The following is a 22,280-nucleotide window of genomic DNA, read 5'->3' on the forward strand; positions in this document are numbered from 1 at the left end:
TATTGATATCTTGAAATTTTTGCAAAAGTAGTTACAAAGTCAAGCATTTCTCCCATAATTTTGCAGAAACTTCTTTAAAATGTTTTTTACTTTGATTTAAAGAAAATCTATACTTAAACTTCGATAAGTTTTATTCTGAAATGTACTGTCATTTGTAAAAGTTTATTCAAAATAAATATTGCCAAGTTGTATACAGTTAAAAAATCTATGCAACGTAAAACAATGGAAAAATTTGTTTGTCAGATCAGTAACTATTTTATGTTATTAAAGTTTCTCACAAGGAGTAAAAAAAACTTAGTTAAACAATTTTTATTAGTTTTTCTAATAAAATTTTTGTTTTTTAGCGTACGATCTAAAACTAAGGGTCAGCAAAGATTAACTCGACAAATATTTTTTATTCTGCACTGTTACTTTTTTAAAACTTTTAGAAAATGCATTTTATTAAAATAAATTATAAATATACTTATTGAATTGTGAGCAAATTATTCTTTATCTTTGCTATACATATATTTTATTACGAATCTGCTCTTATATATATTTTTAGGTTAAAGTAAAACTTTTAAATAAAAGTTTTATCGGATTGTTTTCCTTTTTATAAGTTTCGGAAGATTAATAATTTCCCAAAAGAATTATTTAGCAAATCCTGGTCTGTTACTGATAAAAAGTCGCCGGTTCCTGATCTAAGCTAACACACTTGTTTTTATGATTAAATAGTAGTGCCCGTTTATTACAAATAAATCCTAAGATTTTTGTTATGAAGTTTTTTTAATATAACTAGACATATTTAATGTATTACAGTTTTTGAACTGAGTTCAGATATTTTAAGAGTATATAAGCTTATTTGAAACTAATAAAATTTTATTTAACTTAGAAGCTTTAACGTTGAAGTTTTAAGTTTTGTATGTGTAAAGAAATATTCCTCAAACCCCAGTTGAAGCTATACTTACTAACTGATCTCAACACTAAAAACCTAATGATTTAAATAAAATTTTACCATAGTTATGTTAAAAAAAACTTTATATTGCTAAAATTTATTTAATAAATAGCTGAAAACTTTACAGTTTTTTAATCATAAACATTCAAAAATTTTAGTTTAAATACGACGTCATAGTTTTCTTAGAGATTAAAATAAACAAATAAATTATAAAGAATAAATATACGATTTATTTAAGGCATTATTAAGAATAAGACAACTTGGTCTTAAATAAGAAAGTTAATTAAAAAATTATCGATCTTCAATTATAACTGTGAAGTCTCACATAATGCAGAAATCTAACTTCAATTAAAACTGTACTTCGAACTTGAATAAAAGTATGGTTTTAAATATACAAATGAACTTGACCACAAGTCTGCTTCTCATAACAACTTTCTCATGTTTGTTCTGCACCATCGCAGCTATTTCTTATGGCACAAAATTCAATGGATTTGCCAAACCGGATGACTTCCATTCCATGGTGGCCGTGGCAACCGAGTTCGCAAACAAAAAGACCATTTTGTGCGGCGGTGCGGCGATCAAGGAAAACTGGGTGGTAACGGCAGCTCACTGCTTGACCTACCAGGACGAGGTCGGCGACAAAAAAATAGTGGACGTTTCGGTCGTGCAAAGAGCAGTGTGGCTAAAGCGGAAGAGCGATTTCGTCAACGGCCTCGAGATTTGCTCAAACAACCCGATAAAAAATCCACTGAACCCTGAGGACGAGAACTACAAGGTCATAAACAGCGAATCCGAGGTTGTTGACGCCGAAAAGTACTACGTGCCCGCCAAATACACCCAGGAATGCGAGACGTACGACATCGGGTTGATCAAGTTGAAGAAGAATCTTACGTACATCACCGTGTCAAACACGCCCATTCCCGTGGCAGAAGATGCGTTCATTCCGGGAGATGACTGCAGGATTTTGGGGTGGGGAGAAACGGAAAACGGGCAGTACTCCGTTGCGTTGAAGCGAGGCGACGTCGACTTGTTCCTGCCGAAACCTTGCTGGGACGAAGTGGGGTTTGACCCGACGGCATCCAGAGTCTGCGCTGGGTACCTTGGAAAAAACAGGGGCGTGGCCGGTTGCCAAGGCGACGGCGGGTCCCCGTTAGTTTGCCGTAAGGCGAACGAGTGGCGCTTGTACGGCGTGCAGAACTACTACAATAAGGGCTGCGGTACCAAGAGAAACGTTGTGATGTACACGAGGCTGTCGGCGTACAAAGGCTGGATGGACTGCGTGATGAGCAAGCAGTCGGAGCCGAAGTCGGCCGAAACGGTAGCTGAAGATTGCCGGAGCGAGATCAAAGAAGTGGAAAAGAGTCCCGGAGAGTGCGGAGCAAATTCTGGCGGGAGAAACACAGCGCTGATCGTCGCCGGTATCATCTTCACCGCGCTGAGTTTCGCCGGCATGGTGTGGGCGTTTTCGAGGCGCAGCAGCATAAGACAGAACACACAGAAAGAGAAATATGTCAGGGACACTATCGACGTCAGGAAGACGGGACAAGTCAGTTTGTACGACAATGAGCTGGAAGGCAAAGACGCGGGTAGCGTGATCGAGCCGAAAATAATATCGGGCCTCATCCCATCGGATCTGCCAGCCAGGCCGAAAGAAGGAACGGAGCAAAACGTTTACTTGAAGCTGAACAATTACGAGAAGAAGCTGGAGCAGAAAAAATCAGCGGAAGAGCACCAGCAATCATTTGTAGGAAAATAATAAAGGTCGTATGCTTGTGAAAGTGTTTGTATTAGTTTTTTTGTGGAATAATTGTGATTAAGTCTTTTTTATTTGTTTAAACAACTGCACAAAAAATGCTTAATCTACCTTAAAATTAGTTACAGTTTTCCAAAATAACTTTTTTTTATTAGTAAGCTAACAAAACGAAATATTTTAACAGTGAAATACTATAATTACCATAATAAAAAAAGAATCTAACTAACTTTAAGTTCTTTTTTTATTATATGATTAAAACTATTTAAAAACTGTAACACGTTTAATTTAATTAAACTTATATCTTTACCTGAAGTGTAAATTAAAAAAAAAATATTTTTGATTTTTTACAACGAATTGTTTTTTTAATTATTTTAATTTGAAAAGGAAATTTTGTGAGAGAACTTACAGTACCACAAGATATGTTTGAGGACAAGTTTAACATTTTTTATAAGAGTAAAAGTGCTAGGAAGCATTGCAATATCTGAAAAAATAGTTTTTCTACTCATTATTAAGGGCAAAGGATTTGCACATGCATTTTTTTGCCTACCTAAGTTTTCCTGTATCTATCTCATATATCTATCTCTATTTATCTTTTCAAAATACTAAATAAACATTTTGTTTTAACTTATAATCTCATGCTCGAGTATTTTTGTGGCAAATTTCTATATAAATATTGCTATTAACCCTTGAGACTGTACTCATAACTTGTTAACAACAATGTTCTAGAAAAACGTCTTTACTGTTAATTGATGACTACAGATTCTTTGTATTCTACTGACTAGCAAGATTCAGACAGAACAAAACCGGGCCTCTTCAGTCTAACAAAATATTTTTTTTCAGATGATGGAAGTGATATGATTGAATTTTCTTATTAATACACAGTAGGCTCGTTAGCAGACATTGGCTACTTTAGTAAATAGAAGTCTAGCTCTAGACTACGTGTTATGTATATATTGTTTATTGAACGAAAAAAGCGCTCAAAAATTTGGTCCAAAGACCTGGCGTTCGAAAATACCTTTCGGTTATCAAGTCATACACCAGGATACATTTAATATGCATAGTTGGATATTTTCTGTTTCAAACTTTTTTTTTTGTTTTTACACTTTTCCAAACTTTTTAGAAGTTAAGCATGTTAGGATGTGGTTAACTTTTGTATTATTTTGATAAAAAATTACCAAATTGCTGCGCTACTTCACCCCAAAACTAAAACCTGCACATAAATATTTAAACTATCTATGGCTATTTTCATCACTTTAGTTGGAGAAACTCGGAGTTACTGAAAATTTATGATATATTTTAAGTTTGAATTTGTTTATTTTATTTCCGAAAATTCGACAATGCTTTTAATGGTTAATAAAAACAAATTGTTTAGTAATCTTCCTTTATTGTACCAACATATGCTTCTGTGTGTTAACGAACCAACACTCTTCAACTGGGTTCTGTAAAAAATAATTACTGTAATGAAAGAATAGAAGCATAGAATAAAGTAGGTGTATACATGTTTTAATTAAAATGAAGTAATTTCTACAGATAATAGTTAATAAAAGGTAAAAATACTTAATATTAAATCCGACTGTTATAAAACTATATAATACTTGTAATAATTAAGTCTACAATAAGTAAAGTAGACTAAAATACACAACAAAACAACAAATCATAATATAAACAAAGCACTCACGTTAATGGAAAGAATAACTGATTAAAATTTACTTTTAATGGTGAGCTATTTTAAAAACCTTCAGTTTTTTTACAAGGAGATATATATTTTATTTGAGAAAAATTATAAAAAATATATTTAATTCAGAAAACGTACACGTACGTCAGTTAAAAAAGTATAATACTGTGAAAACTGCTGTTGTAATTATTACTGTTTATTTCTTTTATTTGTTCGAAAAGACAGAACAAACAGAATTGTTTCTTAACTATTAGTCAATTAGAACAAAAGACTTTTTACAATGTTGCATTTTATCTGTTCTTTATGATTTTAACGAGAGGGGTCATTTCTTTTTTTTTTGATTAGCTTTGCTTTGTAGAATTTTATCTAAGCTATAAGTTTCTTTTTACAGTTATTTCAAAACAAGCCTAATTTTCAAGATATGAACAACCAAAGTTTGTAAATTCATTGGTTTCTAATAGAATAAGTAAAATGAAAAAGCAAAAAAAGACTATTTTGTTTAAAGTTTATCTTCTCCTAGAACAGGGGTCGGCAGCCTTATGTAACTCGCGGGCCTACTTTCCAAGAAAAAATTGCTCGCGGGCCGCACTATTTACAAAAAAACATTGAGGGCCGCACTTATGAAAAAAAAAATTTAGTAATTGGTAGAAAAATATTATTTATGTTCAATAATATGATAAGTTAAGCAATATTAAAGCACTAATAAAGATTATTAATTGATATAAGAGCCTAACTGTAAGTTTTTATTACAAAATTTTTATTTATTGTCTTTAAAATGTATATTTTTGGCTTAAAGGAGCTCGCAGGCCGCAAATTTTGACTTTGAAGGCAGCATTTGGTTCGCAAACCGCAGTTTGCTGATCCCTATCCTAGAAAATGAATATTTTTTTTGTGAACTAAAGAATTGCAAGTTTGGTTAAATGTCGAAATGAACAAAACAGATAAAATCGGCCTCTAAAAATATAACAGTAGAAGTAGTACTAATTTCTAAAAATACTATGAAAGTAGACTAGAAAAATTTTCTTAATCAAAAGACAAGTAAGTTTATTCTAAGTAAGTACTAAAAGTTTATTAAAGATTTTCAAATAACTATTTTAGTTTATATACTATCAAAATTTTAAGATAATTGTTAAAAAATAAGTTCCAAAAACACTCTAGTAAATCAAATTTAATGGCTTCATGAAACTACTTTAATAAAAATAAAATAGATTTTAATCAGTTAATTAAATACATATTTAGAAAACCAAAGTAATATATACGTTTTACTTTAATTAGCAGTTTTCTACTCTTAAATAAGTTTTATAGGCTATTTATAAAATACAAAAATGTTTTAAGTTAGTGCAATCTTTTTTTATTTAGTTGTATATAACCAACATTTTTAAAATAAAATTTATCCTTTATTCAAATAATTCATACTAAGTAGATTTGATAGTCAAAACTTTCAATGTTTTTTTAGGTAAAAAATGGTTTCTGTAAGCTATAATTTAATGTTTTATGTACTTTAAAGATATATATTATTTATTTCATTTTGTCATTACCTGTTCTAACATTTTAGTTTATTAAGCTCTTAGACATAAGATAAAACTACTTTACTTAGTGTTCACAAAACTTATAAAACTTTTTCTTTGGAAAAATTTTCAAATTAGTATTTAATTTGTTTTGTTCTATATATTATAAAGTTTCTTTTTTTTATTATTATTCCAATTACAGTCTTTTAAAACTATGGCTAAAAAACGACTTTAGTTTTGCAGTTAAATTTAAGTTATAAGTTAGAATAAATATGCTTATTCATCTACAAAAGCTTTTAAATGTTTTATTAACAAGTAATAAAATCATTAACATAATATTAAAAATATAACAATATAATAAAACATTTTTATTAACAACTATCTTTTTTTTTGATACCTTGTTTAATTAAATATATAACAAGTAGTTGATAGCTTTTATTTTATATATAAATATAACTTTCAACAGTGTTTCTTACATCATTAAAAAATATGTAAATCTTAAACATGTTTTAATACTAGTCTAAAGCTGTAATATAAAGCTTTTTATACCAACGGAAAAGATAAAATAATAACACCACTTAGTATTCGTTACTTGTTTTATTTATTTTTCATGGTATGTATCAATTACATGGTCAAACAATTTTTTTTAATATTTATTGACAATAAGTTAAAAGGTATCCGCGGTGTGCGACTTGATAACCGAAAGATTTTTTCGTACCCTAGGTCCTAGGACAAAATACTTGGAGCGCTTTTTTTTTCGTTCAATAAACTCTACTTGTTATTTAAACAGGACATTTAGTTAAATTTTTAGTGTGTGAATATAAGTTACAAAAGAAAATAAAGTTAATCGTTTCATTCGATTAACAAAGCAAGGATTAAATATTTTATTAAAAAATGAACTTGAATTTAAGTAGCAAATGGCTGTTTATATGAAGTATTTTTTGTGACACAAGATTTTTTTTATAAAAAAAGTAATACATACATACAAAACTTTTGTTAATTTTTGTTACTGAAAACATTGTTTAAATGGAAAATTTTGTAAAAAACTCAACTAACTTTAATAAAATATTTTTTGGTCACATACCAATAATATAAAAAATAAAAAAATGTTTCACAATATTGATGTTTTTTAACATAAATAACAGAAACCTTGAAAACTGACGAGTAAAAATTTGTTACAACACTAAGAATTAAGAAGTTATATAGGATAAAGATACAGAGCTTTGCAAACGCATTGAAAATAATGTAAATAAAAACAATGCAGTTTTTTCTTTCTCACAAGTTTTTAGAAGCTCATGTTTGACTAAGGTGTCGATTTTGAGTTTAGAACGTTGTTTTATGACTACTGCTGAAACAAAAAGCCTTCTGGGTATAGACTATTTATATGTTAGAAATATATTGGCATATTCTGAGTTATTTGCTTTAAAAAGCTACAAGTATTAAGTGTAGCATGTAAGTTAGGAGTTATAAAGACCTTGAACGTATTGAGTATTCAAAAGATCTTTTATTCAAAGTTCGTCTTACATCAGTATCAATTTTTTGAACTTTATTCTACGTTAAGTCACATGTTTTTTATTTGATGATAAATGTATTTATACTATAAAAAAATATTGAAAACTAAAAAAGAAACCAACTCAAACAATTTCAGTATTTCGAGTATTGCAGCCAAAATAAATTCAATATAGTTTTATGTGGAAGTCGCAATTCTAAAACTAACGAATTTCTAAGTAGTGTGTTTAATATTGAGGCAGGAAATAAACAATGTTAACATCATGCCATAAATAAATGAAACTTGGCTATGCTCTGAAATAGCTTGCATAAAAGATGAAGTTTAAATGCTTGCTGGCTTTTATTTTCGTCCTAAATCCATTAGGTACATAAATATTCATCTGCTAGAAACTTATGGGTTAAAATAGCTGAAATGTACGATTATCGCTTTAGTTTCTGTTGCTGTTCGTTTATTGATGAAATTTACGTTTTGGGAGGATCCGTATTAGACAATAATGACAATCATTACAGAACAAGTTCTTGCATTAAGTTAAACACTGAAAATAGCAGTTGGAAAAAAATAGCAGAACTAAAAGAAGATAAAATGTTCATCGTGCACGGTTTTCGAAGGAAAAATAGCTGTCTCCGGTCGGATCTATATAATCGAACACGATGAAGAAGATAACGAGTGTTTTGACACGGTTTAGGCGTACGATCATTTGGGGCATTTTTGGTCGAGCATGCGAAGATGGTTGAAGGGAGACACGATCACAGTTCCGTTGCTATCAGAAAGAAGCTGTTCGTAGTTGGTTGTCGTAGGATGACCAGTGAAGTTTGCAATTCGACTTGAAATAGATTTGTTTTGCTGAAACAGGCTTTGCAGTTTTGCTTAACAAAAGTCTTGAAATGTACACTCGCAGTCATTTTCATGGAAAACAAATTTGTTTGTTTTTAGTGAGCTTAAAAAGCGTTTTATGGATTATGACGCAGAAAAGAACGAATGGTTTGCATATTTGAATGAGTGAATGTTTATTTGGATACAGTTGTATTAAATTACCTCAATTATACAAAGTACTAAAAATCTCGCACGATTTTTAGGAACTTTTTTAAACTAAAATAAATAATTTTATCTAAGTTCGTATGGTTACAAAAACTTAAAAAGTAACTAGAGTTGTTGTTTTAATTTAACATACATATTTGTCTTTTTTTTTTGATCAATTAATTACATGAAGAGTAGTTTTGAAGCAAAAGATAAATAAACAAAATTTTTGTTATTATCTGAACTATTCTAAGAGGCTTTTAGTTTTATTTTGTAATTTAGGAAAAAATTCTAGTATTTAAAAAAAAAAGAAGATCTTTAGTTTCACTTAGTTTCAATATTGGAATGAAGAATATAAAAACAGCAATGAAAGTTTTGGAATATTTGTATTGCCTTAGTAATAAAAGTTTTAACTATTTAAAGATAGATATTAGATAAATACAGATGAAATCTTCATATTTTAATATTCTAATATTGAATTAGTCGAGGTATGAAAATGTATTTATAACTTAGATTTTAATGAATATGTTATGAGTAGAAAAGTTTAAAAAAGTGGTAGATTTTATAGAAGGGATTTATTTAGAACTTTTTAATGGACTAGCAAATTTAAACCATCCTTTTTCTACCTCAAGTCAAGGTATTGAATTTTAATTCGGAAGCACTTAAATAAAATCATTATTTTTGCTGGTAACTGAAATTTAATACCTTAGGTTATTTATTTAAAAGTGCTTTACTTAACATCGAACTAATAAAATAGTCCTGGACAGAACATTAAACTGTTATCGTGGTTTATGACTTGATAAAAAAAATCGCATAGTTTTTCCTTTGACCAAATTTTTGAGCCCTTTTTTTTCGTTTAATAAACAATAAAAACTAGAAGTTTAATTATCAATTGAACTGTTATAAGTTAAAGAACACGTGCTCTAATTGAACGTATAATGTTTTGCTCAGAAACAAAAAGTTTAATTTACTATTATTTTAACAAAGTTTTTACTAAGTCTTGTAAAACCTTTATCGAAAATAAAAACTTGTTATGCATAATGATATGATATAAAAACGCTTTTAAAATATTTACAAATTATTACAAATTTACAAAACCTTAAATATATTTCTTGAAACAGATTAAAAATTACTTTTATTTAGTGCTTTCCTAAAAATGAAGCTAAAATTATGGTTGAATTCTCTAAACTTTAACAATAGCAATTGGGTTTACTGTATAAACGCTAACAGCAGTATTTTAAGTTAATTATTATGATCTTTAGATAGTGCTTGAAATATACTTTATTGAAAGTCCCTGCCTTGACAAATTTTTAATTGTTAAAAAATTCTTAAAATTAAAGTATTTTAAATAATCAAGGTGTATGTTTAAAACTGTGAAAAATTTAGTGATTAACAATAATTTAGTAATTTTTTAAAGTTTTATATTATATAACTGAAAATGCTGCTTGTATAATTCAAAGTATTCAGCTTTCAAACTGATATAAAAAAATTATGATGTTAATAAATATAGGTTATTACAGATTTTTATTTAAAACATTTAAATTTAATTTAAGATATCTAACAAATTTAGTTAGTTTTAAGTAATCTAATAATAAATTTTATTAAAAAAACTGTTATATCTTACAAATATAAATTTATCTTGTAAATTTTCCGACTAAGTTTCACTATTTCAAAATTAATTTTTAACCCTTTGGATATAAGTATTCTACCATACAGTAGCAAAAAAGTAATAAAAGTTTGTACCTATGAAAAAAAGAATTTAAACATATACTTTTGTAATTTTTAAAAAAAGATAAGTTTAGCCATATCAGATTGTAATTTTGACTTTATAAAGTACAATCAAGTTTATATATTTTATAAATCTAAAGTTAGATCATGCTAAAATTATTCAAAAAAATCGATGCCCGAAAAAGGACTAAAATATTTTGATATAAGTTAAAAAATATATTTAGTTGTGGTTAGGTAGTTAAAATGATATGTTCCGTTTATAGTAAACTATGATAATTAAAACTTTAAAATCAAAATTAAATAATGTAAAAAATTACCGTTCAGTGTTCATTAAGTACAGCCACACTGGCATTGTGGTTACTCTAAAATATTGTAATTTTTATTAGCCTTTTCTGATTTTAAAATAATCTGTTTATCAGGACTTAATTAATAATTTAAAAGTAGAAATCTTTAAAAACCAAACATTAATTTGCTAGTTTACAGATCTAGTAGTAAAGTCTCCTTTTTGATTAGTGGTAATAAAAAAAATTCTTTAAAACTATGTTTTATAAACAATAAAAGTTGTAAAACGATCCAAGTTTAAATCACGTTTTGTACAACTGCTAGAATTAGAAATTGTTAATTATAGTAGCTATGGTCCTAATTTTTAGTATAAAATTGTTTTTAAATTTTTGTTGTATATATATTTTCAATTATGTTTTATTGTCACATTTATGTCGTAATTTCGATCTTTTAAAGTTCATATTCTTAATCACTTCAATTAACTGGCTAAAAATAAAACCAGTCCATACTTGATCAAACTATAACTTTACAGATGTAGTTTTGTTATTGGGACTTTTAAAAACAAATTCAAAATTAATTTTTGTCCAGGATATCAGAAATAGAAAATCAACAAAAAGGAAGAAATTGTGGGTGTGAAAAATTTTCTCAATAGATTGATAGGGAGAAATACTTTCTTAATACAGACATACACGCCAATTACTTTTTGTAAGCAGTTGTACTCTTATTTAGCTATAGCTAGCTAAAGTAGAAATCCAATTAATCGTTGTGCTTGAGTAATATGAAAACAATTTGACCTGGACATGTCCTGTACGTGACGTTAAACTGTATCTTGGTGTATGACTCGATAACCAAAAGGTTTTTTCGTACACCAGGTCCTTGGACCAAATATTTGAGCGCTTTTTTTTTAGTTCAATAAATAATAAAGTACTAAAATGTATAATCCTTGCAAAGCTTTATTTTAAAAGAACTAAAATTCAAATAATTTTTTTTGTGTCTTTATTTGATTTATTAAGACTATTTTTGCAAAATAAGTTAAAATTATGATTGTATTTGTTAAAAACATGATTGCAACATATTTAGTTTACTCCAGCTAGTTAAAAATTTTTATAAGATTGAAGCTCACTCAAGATTTTTTAAATTTTTTGAAAATTTAGGAAAGTTTTGATATTTTTACTTTATCTTTGCTAGTTTTTAGGGTTTTAAATCTTTTAAAGTACATTTATCACTTGATACTATGTCAGCATTGTATTGTTATGAAAGTTTTAGGTATTAAAGCTTAATTTACTGTACTTTTTTTTATACTTAATGCTTCTTACAGGGGTGCTAAAAAAACTTGAAAACCTGGAAAAATCTGGAATTTGACATTTTAGGCTAAAAAACCTGGAAAAACCAGGAATTTTTAACAATTTTAAAATGTTTAGTAGTAAAATTTCGACTTGACACAAAAAATCTATCCTATAGATAAAATTTTTTTGTCTTCATCAAAATTTTTTTCTATAAAAAAATCATTTAAGTAGCTTTACGGTATCTTTTAAACGTTTTTATACTAAATAACACAGTCCTTTAATTTAAACTTAACTTTAAACTGAAAATAGACCCAAAAATGTGTACTTTTGAAAACTTTTTGAAAATCTGGAGAAAACTTGCCAAAAATATTTGGCAACCCTGTTCTTATTACATTTTTTTGTTTTCCTATAAACTTAGGCTAATTTGATACAACTTAAGCTATATTTTGGTCACTCGGATAGTTTGTTACTTCTAGAGTGGTCAAAATACCTGGAATCCTGAAAAATCTAGAATTTGACAATTAAAGCCAAAAAGAAACTATAGAAACCTGGAATTTTAAACAAAAATCACTAAAAAATATGAAATTTTTGACTATTTTTACATGTGAAATAGTGAATTCTCTTAAATATACACAAAATGTATGATTTGAATATATATTTTTGTATCTTTAATTTTTTTTTAACAAGAAATAAAGTAGCTTTACTATATCTTTTCTATGTTTTTATACCATTTAAAACAGTTTTTACCTTAAATTTGGTGTACACTTAAAATGAACTATAAAAAAAGCTTTTTCTTTAAATAGAAATCATGGAAAGATTTTTCAAGAAACTCTTTGAAACCCTGATACTTTTTAGAGTGGCAACCTTATAAAGATGTACAAAAAATTAAATACTTAAATTTAGAAAAAAATGTAGTCAATCACTTTTTAAGACTATTAAACATTTACAATTATAAAAATTTCAGCTGTAGTTCTTCACAATATTTATTTCATAAATTAATAACTTTTTTTGAATCTTTAAGTTACGTAAATAATATATTTATTTACACATTTACTAACAAACTCAGGTAAGTTTTTTTAGTTACTTTAAAAAAAAATTGTTAAACAATATGTCAAATCTAGCTATAAAAAGGGGGAAATACACTTTTATTTACTTTTTGGTAACAGTATTGCTGTTGCTTACACATAAGCAAAAAAGCATTTTACTTACTAAGACTGCCTATTAAAGCACTAAAAGTATGTCCCAAGTTTACCAAAAATTTTAGTTATTCTAAAGTAGAGGACTAAACATGTAAAGTTTCTAGTTCTGTAATCATTAAGTGTGAACTATAAACTACTGTATTTATAGCAAATAAAACCAAAGTAACCAAATATTACAGTAAGATATTGAAGTTGACAACTTCAAAGAAATCAATGAGTTATGTCGCTTTTCCGACTTTACATACCAACATATGCTTCAAAGTTTAGGTACTTATTTAAGCTTGATTAGTTAGACTGGATACTAGATTATTGTTTCTATATCTGCCATATAAGTTCTTGTAAGGACAAATTCAAGTTGCAGACTGTTTCATGGATTTTGTTGATGTTTGTGTAGTTCAGTTTGGAGCTAGTTAAACAATAACACTGAAAAAGTACTAGTAACAAAAGTTGTCTATTTGTTATTTTAGAATACATTAGTTGGCAAATGTAATAGATCTTAATGTCAAGGTATTATAAAGTTTTCAAGTTTTTTTTAGAACTACTTATACTGGGTAGCTGTCAAGTTTGCATAAGGGCATAAAATGCACAAAGTTACTTTTGCATGAAGATACTTTTACACGAGAGGACAAAATTGCACAAAGACACTGTTGCACAAAGGGTCACTTTTCTACAAAGACACTTTTGCACCAGTTGACAATTTTGCAGGGAATTATTTTTGCAAGGGTTGAATTTTTATTTATTTTTGTCTTATTATTTTTTTATTAATTTTAATATAAGATTATAACGTTAAAAGGCATTAAATCCTGGAGATCCTGATAAGCTAAGCTTATTGGAATAAATACCACAGATGTTCTTGTGCTAAAACTTTATTTCAACTAACGGCGTTTAACTGCTTTTAAATAAATTTAAGAACAGATATACGGAATCTATAAAATATTAACACACATTAGAAAAAAATCAGAAAAAGCATGTATAATTATACATAAAATAAACAATATACATAAACACTATACATAATTATACATGCTTTTTCTGCTTTTTTTCTAATGTGTGTTAATATTTTATAGACTCTGTAGATCTGTTCTTAAATTTATTTGAGAGCAGTGAAACGCTGTTAGTTGAAATAAAGTTTTAGCACAAGAACATCTGTGGTTAATTTTAATATATATATATTTTTTTACTATCACTGTTACCCTTAACTCTTACCCTTGGTCGGTAACTTTTATTATTATTTTTTTTTTACTATCACTGTTATCTCTAAACCTTACCCTTGGTCAGTAACATTTTTTCTTTTTGATTTTTATTATTATTGTTATTTTTTACTCCTGTGCAAAAATGACCCTTCATGCAAATCCATGCAAAATTGTAACTTGTGCAAAATTGTCTATGTGCAATTTTTTGCCCTTGTGCAAAATTATCTTTGTGCAATTTTGTGCACTCGTGCAATTAAGTAACCTTGTGCAATTTTGACCCGTTCCCACTTATACTAAGTACATAAAAAGGTTATATAGGGTTAGAAAATTTAAAATAAAAAATAAATTCTAGTATGAAAAACCTTTTTTTTCATATATATTTTTTACAGATATAATTTTACCCGTATTAAAGTTTTGTTACTATCTGTTACTGGAAAGTTCAATATGCTATCGTGTTAGTTTAATTAAATCTTACTATCTAATTAATATAGAAAATGTAGCACAATACTTGAAGTTTATGAAACATGTCTAAATGACAAACAAAATATTGTTATGTAAACTATAGTTTTATATGTTTATATTTTAAAATCTGTATAAAAACAGAAGTAGAAAGTTATAAATAAAATATAGATTTTATTCTACAAAAAGTATTAAGTTAATTACTTGTTTTTTTTACTGTTAAAGTTGAATACATTTAATATTTAAAATTAATCTTTTAAACTAATGACGTACTTTTTTAATAAGTTTAGAAGGATACTGCTAACACTTTTATAAAGTTTGTTATAAATGAGAAATAAAAGTTTGTTGTAAAAAGAAATAGTTTAAAATCACAAAAAATGATATAAAATCAATTGTAACTAAAGTTTTTAATATTCATATTAAAACTAACTGTTTTTTTAATGCAAACTGCTATTTAAGAAATTTCATGACTAGTAATGAAAAAACTGTTTAGATGTAGTATTTTTTAAAAGAATTTGTATTTTTGAAAGTGGTTTTGAAACTATTAATACTGTTATAACAGTTACTAGTTACCTTATTAAAATTAAAGAAACTTCTTAGTTTCTTGATTATGCTTATTTTATATAGTTTATTCAAAAATACTAATAGTTTAAGGGCATAGGGGAGATAAAACACTTTTTTTACAACTTGATCTTATTTTATATAGTTTTTACTAAGCTACAAGATGCTTTTTACAGATTTTGAAAATTCAAAATAGTTTTTGAGATATAGCTGGTAAAAGTCGGAGGTAAGAACAGTTAGCGGTTTTAGTTTGCGCCTCCCATAAGGAACCTATTGTTGCCTCCGACTTTGACCAACTATATCTCAAAAAATTTTTTGAATTTTTTAAAATCTATAAAAAGTATCTTGTAGCTTAGTAAAAGCTATATAAGATAAGATCAAATTGTGAAAAAAGTGTTTTAGTACAAACATATAGACTACAATTTTTACATTTAGACTTTTATCGGAAATTAAAAAAATTACTAAAGAGCCATATACTTTTTTATTCTTTAAGCTAGAGACCTCAAATTTTTAGGAAATTTTCTTTAAATAGTTTAAATCAAAGACATTTGGAATTTTTCAAAATAAAAAAACTAAAACTATACATATATAAACAAATAAAAGTCATTTGTTCATAAAGTAATACTTTTTTTTCAATTTAAAGTTTAAAGTAAATAAAATTAAATGTTTGAGTTTGTATATAGATATTTATAATGACTAATCTAAAAGTTTAAAGAAAATAATATTTAAGTGACATAGTATTTTTTTATTTTTGGTTTGTGACTTAATAAAGGAACTAATTTATCTAACCAAGTTTAATTCTCTCTATACCCTAGTTACTTCAAATTTAACTAAGTATTAAAAGTTATCTGATAATTAAGATAAAGCTCTACAAAATAAGACTTCTTGTAAAAAAGGTTGACAACCTTATGGTTTTAATACTAACTGTTAGTACTTGAGTTTTTTATAAAGTGTAAACTTATATTTTTACTAAAATCATATGTTCTTTTTATTCAATAAGCCATTGCAAGTTTCTAATTTTTAACTTATTATGTATTAAAGCATTAAATTAAAACAATTGAAATTTTTTATAATTTAATAATTTTTTTAACAATATTGTGAGATTCAAAATTTTTAAGTTTTATTTGTTTTTTGAAATGTTCACAATCATATTGAAATTTAATCATGATAAAAGAAACTTTTTTTTAACTTTGTTTAGACACTTTATGCTTGGCTAGTGTAAATTATTAAGGTTAGTTTTAATTAGCCCCAGTTATTCTAACCATAGTTTATTTTTAAATTTTCCATAATTGTTAATTAAAAAATAGAATTACAGCTTAATGTTGAATAATATAGTTATAGTAAAAATTTCTACTAAGTAGATTTTACTACAGATATTGATTTATTTGAATATAGTAATGCTTATGGTAGAAGTTAACAATTAAGTTCACAGAGAGCCACCCTTTAAAGGAGCCAATATAAATAAAAACAAAGGTTTTACTGAATTTATTACTTAACAATTTTTCAGGTGTGTATGACAGTAAATTGCAAGTAAATGAACCAAGATTATTGTTAGTTCTTTTGCTTGTGATCATCGTGCAAGTGTGAAAGAATTGTAAAATAATAAACCGAATAAATTTTTGTTTTGATTTATATTATTATTAACTTTTAATTAAAATATTTAACATTGAATATTGTACAATTTAATATAATTAGTCAATAAGTATTTTATTTTTAGTCTGTCTAATGATCAGTCTTTGTATAAAGTATATTTTAATTTCAGATACAACACTAGGAAGAGTTTTAAGATCAAGCATTCTTAAAACAACTCAAGCACCAAAATTTCAAAGTTTTAAATCTCTAACAGTACCAAAAAGAAGTTTTTCAAAGTTTTCTGGTTATAATTTACAATGTTGTCAAAGAAAAACTATAGTCAGAAGATTTCAGTCTAAAGCATCACCTATTCAGAAACAATTTCCAAATAAAAGTTCAAGCGAAAGTTTCGTTTTTATTAAGTATGCTGGCTTTTCTTTAGGAGTTAGTTCAGAAAAATTTTACTATACTTTGTTGAATAATATTTAAAGTTTGAGCTAAAAATTAATAAAACATTTTTTTTAAATAAAAAAACACTAATTTTTAAGCTTACAGTATTTAAATTCCAATTTTTTTAATATCTGAGCTAGTTGATATTACTTAGTCAACTACAATATGTATGTTGAGATTAATTTTATATCAATTTTGATTTTTAATTTTGATATAACAGTTTCATATAGAAATAAAGTTGATATAATCATACAAATAAAACTTTATATGAAAACAAGTGTGTAGCACAGAAAATTTTAAACTTGTTATTCAAAGAAAAGCCTATAATATTAACTGTAAGTAAGTTTTAAATAGAGTATTAAAGGTTAAGTTTAATTTCGAGATAGTACATTTTTCAAAAAGTTTCTGATGCAAACTTATGAATCAAAAATTTTTCAATGTCATTTAGGGAATTAACTAAAAATCTATACATATTTTTATATTTAAAGTTATAGACCTCAAATTTTTTGTACAAATTTTTTTCTTATAAAATCTGTCAGAACAACTAAAAAAATTAAAAAAAAGTTTATGACAAAAACTGGAAAATACTTTATTTTTTGTTTATTAAAGAAAAGAAAATTAGTAATGTTTTATGATTTTTACAAAGACTAGACTAAAAAATGATTGTACATAAACTGTAATGGGAGATACATTTTTGGTGAAACAATACTATTTCTTTTTAATTTGCACTATCCTTAAAGAATTTGTAAAACTTTCAAAATCTGATTGCTCATATTTTAAAAGTAACCTTGGACTTAAAAAGAATGGCAAAAAGTAAATGATAGCTCAAATTTTTTTTTATGTTTAAAAAATATAAATAAATATAAACATTAGCAGTATTACTTATATGCATTGTTATATTAAGGCTTCCAATAATTGTTACAAAGTAAAGTTTTATATAAACCACTTAATGCTTAATTAAAGTTGTTTAGTACAACAGTAATGCAAAAAAACTAATCATTTTTGAAAAATTCAACTAGTTTAACTTTTTTCACAGACCATTTTATTTGTGTATGGAATTGAAGGTCTAAAGAATTACCAAGAATCAAAAACAAAAAAATCACATAACAATTTGTATAAAAGGCAAGAACCTCAAAAGGGTCTTTATATTAATAATCAGGTTTTCAGAGTTCTTAAATGGTTGTTTTAACTTGCATGTTCAATATATTATAAATATTACATATTACAAAAATTGTTATTGCTTTTATTTTAGTTTGTAAAAAATAAAAACTTGATATTAGTTATATAATCTACTAACACTAATTTTTCAGATGGTAGACCCAACGTACTTACGCATACTAATGGCTAATGCAGTTGTATTTCTTGGCTGGAAAATTAGTAGTCTTGAAAGTTTTATGACGAAATATTTTACACTGTGTACAGTTGAAGGTTTAAATCATTATTACAGAATAAAAAAATACATTTTTTCAAATTTTGCGTTCTGCATACATTTAACAAAAAAAAAACTTTTACTTTCATAAATAACAACTATTTTTAAAATTTACGAAATTGAAGCTTGCTTACGTTATCTAGATAACAAAATTAACTTACTTTAAAAAAAACAATAAATAAAAATAACAATTAAAATTACAGTTTAAACTTAATTTGAAATACGAGAATCAAAAATAACTAACCTTAAGTATACAGGTGTACGAAATTTACCTTCGATGATAGCAAATGCGTTTAGCCATAGAGCATTTTTTCATTTCGCTCTGAACATGTACGTGCTGAAAGGGTTTATGAATCCTTGGAGCAGTGAAGAAAAAAACACAACTGTGCCTGTATGTTTTACTTTTAACAGCAAGAATTAATTTAACTTTAAAAATGAAATAATAACAGAACGTCAGTAAGCACGACATGTTTCTACCGTTCTACATTTCTGCAGCCTTATCAGGAAGTACTTTGAGCTTTTTCGTGAAACTGTTGACTAGAACTCCAATTCCTTCACTTGGAGCTTCTGGTTAGTGTACCGTTACTTAATTTGTTAATTGATTTTCAAGTTAATAAAAAGATTAACATAAAGTAAAAATTTCACAATACTAAGATTTACAAAATTAGAAGTGAGTGTAATACTAGAACTAAAAATTATTTTAGTGAGGATTTAAAACGGAACTAAGAACTTAATTCTGTTGTGAATTATTTCCAATGTTTTTATTTAAACTCTCATCGTTTTTAACTCTACTGGTTGTAACATATATGCGCTAATAAACAAACATTTACTTTATTTTTTACTCTAAAACTTTTATTTTAAACTTCTAATCTAAAACTTCTAATTTTAAATTTTTTATTTTTAGCATATAAAAAGTAGTTATTGTTTTAAATATCCAACTAAAATAATATAAAAATTCGAATATATATTTTAAGTTCCAGATTTGTAATTAAAGTTTTGATGTGATTTTTTTATTAGAAGATCATAAATTTTTATATTTCTAAAACGTAATCAAAAATATATTTCTAAAAATGTTTTTATATGACTCGAGTTTAGCTTAGAATTTTCTAAACATAACATGTTTATTATATTTACACTAAATATCATCTGTGTTAGTTAAAGTGTATTTTTAATATGTAATACATTTTAAATATAATTAAAATATAACGTGCTTTAATTCTGAAACCAATTTTTAACAACTTATAATAAAACAACATATATTATATTTTTCAATTTCAAAAAATGTTTAGTTACAATTGCAAAGCTAAGATCTATTTTATAACAACTAACTTTGTCTCATGTTTAGTATAAGTGTACTAAGATTTACAATACAAAGAATTATAATGTTCTGATTGACTTTATTTATTGTACCACACTTTCATTGTTAAACTTGCTATACAGTAAAAAAATTCTTAAGATTTGTATGTTATGAAAAAACGATAAACTGATAAATATCTTGGTTAAACTAACAACTTTATAGGAGCAATAATGGGGTTGCTGGGATACGCTTGCGCCAAATACCCGAACAGCCAGCTGAGTATCGTGATTCTGCCCAACTTCACTTTCAGCGCGGAGTCGGGTTTGAAGGCGGTCTGCTTGTTTGACATGGTCGGACTCGCCTCGATGATTTTCAGAAGCAGAATATCGCCCATCGACCACGCCGGTCATCTTGGAGGACTGTTTTTCGGAGTGTAAGTCAATAAAATGGTTCATCAGTGCATTAATAAAACTTATCACAAAACCCAGTACAGTAACCACTCGCATCTTTACGCACTCTTGACTTTACGCACTCTCGTTTAGTTACGCATTTTAGAATTCCAAAAAATTCAAAAAAAAATTAATACTTTTTTAATATTGCAGAAATTAGGTTTGTTTTTTTTTTTATGTAAAATATGTTTTTAAATGCTAACTCACTTCACTATATCTTTAGACTTTGTAAACTTATGTTCCTTGACTAACTGATAAACATTTAGTTATACCTCAGTATATCAGAAATATTGTTAACAATAAGAGTTAAATTTAAAATTCTGAAAGAAATATGACTGTGTTAAATATTGCAAGTATAATGAAATAATGAAAGTTTAAAACACAAACTAATAATACAGCACTCTTGCACTATATATGAACAAACATCTAAAAAAGAAATCTTATGAAACTTCCTAGCAAAAAGTAGCAGTGATACTTAATAGATATAGAGTTTACATTTAACACAAATGCTTAATTATAATTGAATTTTCTAAGTAGAATAGAATATAAATGTTCAGTATCAAATAAATCTCATATAAATAAAGATAAAATCTACTTATTATTAAAATCAGTAAACTTTTCTAAAAGTATTATTATTTTATATAAATTTAAATCCTTTTTTTTAATATATGTATAGTTTTATCCTTTGATTTCATATATATAAATAAATTAAACAAATTTTTTAAAAATGAGAAAGTCCCTTGTTTGCTTTTAACTAGAAGCAATATCAAAAAACAGCCATTATAGAAAGTATATTTAGTACCTCTCGTATCTTTACGATCTCTCGTATCTTTACGCAGTTTTTCTGTGGACACAATGTGCTTAAATAAGCGAGTGGTTACTGTAGTGTACTATTGAAAATTAAAAGGTAATTCTATTGATATAGTCATTAAGTTTTATTAAACTGTTATAAGTTTAAGGTTTAAAATTGATAATATTTTAGAAAATTTTGTGTTTAAAATAAAGTTAGATTTAAAATAATTAAAGGAAAATAAATTAATTCAATTTTATTATTTTTGTCTGTAAACAGTTAATCAATTATAAATTAGTTTTGAAACTAAAAATTTTTGTTTTAAAACTAAACATTTTTGTTTTAAAACTTCTTGGTTTTTATTACTTAATTTTTTTTTTGGCTTTCAGTGAGTACTAAGCTTAAAATTCAGGTAATTATTTGTAGATGGTACGCGTACGGAGGTGAACAATTGATGCTTGGTTGGATGAATTATGTTTGCAGAATGTTTGACAAGTTCACCAAAGATGACTAGAAAGTTTTGCAACGACAATGATGTTGTTTTATATTATTATTTAAACAACAAACTGCCAAATGACTTTTGTTAGAGCTAGTTAAGGAATATATTTGATCGACTGTGGATTAGTTGTGAAAAAAATATTTTGATAAAAGTTCTTTCGCTAATATTTTTTTTTACTACAAACTTATAGGTACTAAAACAATAGTTTTTTTTTGTTTCGTGCTGGAAGGTTTTTGTAGTGAAACTTGTGTTATGTTGCCAACCTATGTAAAGTTTGATTATCTTAACAGATTGCAAACAGTTTAAATTTTTTATAACGTTTATAAATTACTTAATTTGATACCCTAAAAGTTTATTACCCGATCAATATTATTTTGGTTTACTTGTTAACATTAATTAAATAATTTTGATTAAAAAAAATCCTAGGAGCACAACATATAAGTCCTTTTGAACTTTAATCAGTCTCCTTTTTTTATTTGTTAATAAAAGTAAAATATTTTATGACAAAAGATGTTTTATTCTTTCTAAAAGTCGTCTAGTAAAGTTTTGTCGGTTTTAAAGTTTTGTTAGTCAAATAACTTAAATAATGTTTAAGTTTTACTGAGGTGATTCTAATTTCTGTTGAAATATGATTTTATCGTTTAAATTAAAACAATCTTTGTTTTTACAAATACTACAAATATTTTCGT

The 22,280-nt window shown here is 26.3% G+C and overlaps 1 protein-coding gene across 1 annotated transcript; it reads left to right on the forward strand.

Moving 5' to 3' along the window:
* The first annotated feature begins 14,478 nt into the window (after positions 1-14,478).
* LOC145842552 (presenilin-associated rhomboid-like protein, mitochondrial) lies at positions 14,479-21,988 on the forward strand. Its single transcript, XM_082950010.1, has 8 exons — positions 14,479-14,539; positions 16,868-17,121; positions 18,164-18,286; positions 18,438-18,555; positions 18,814-18,947; positions 19,006-19,126; positions 20,076-20,286; positions 21,519-21,988. Exons 1-8 carry the CDS (start codon positions 14,530-14,532, stop codon positions 21,604-21,606), a joined length of 1,059 nt encoding a protein of 352 aa, XP_082806136.1. The 5' UTR covers positions 14,479-14,529; the 3' UTR covers positions 21,607-21,988.
* The last annotated feature ends 292 nt before the right edge of the window (positions 21,989-22,280 follow it).

Source organism: Thalia democratica, chromosome 8, assembly GCF_965202585.1.
Source record: "Thalia democratica chromosome 8, ktThaDemo2.hap1.1, whole genome shotgun sequence".
Lineage (NCBI taxonomy): Eukaryota > Metazoa > Chordata > Thaliacea > Salpida > Salpidae > Thalia > Thalia democratica.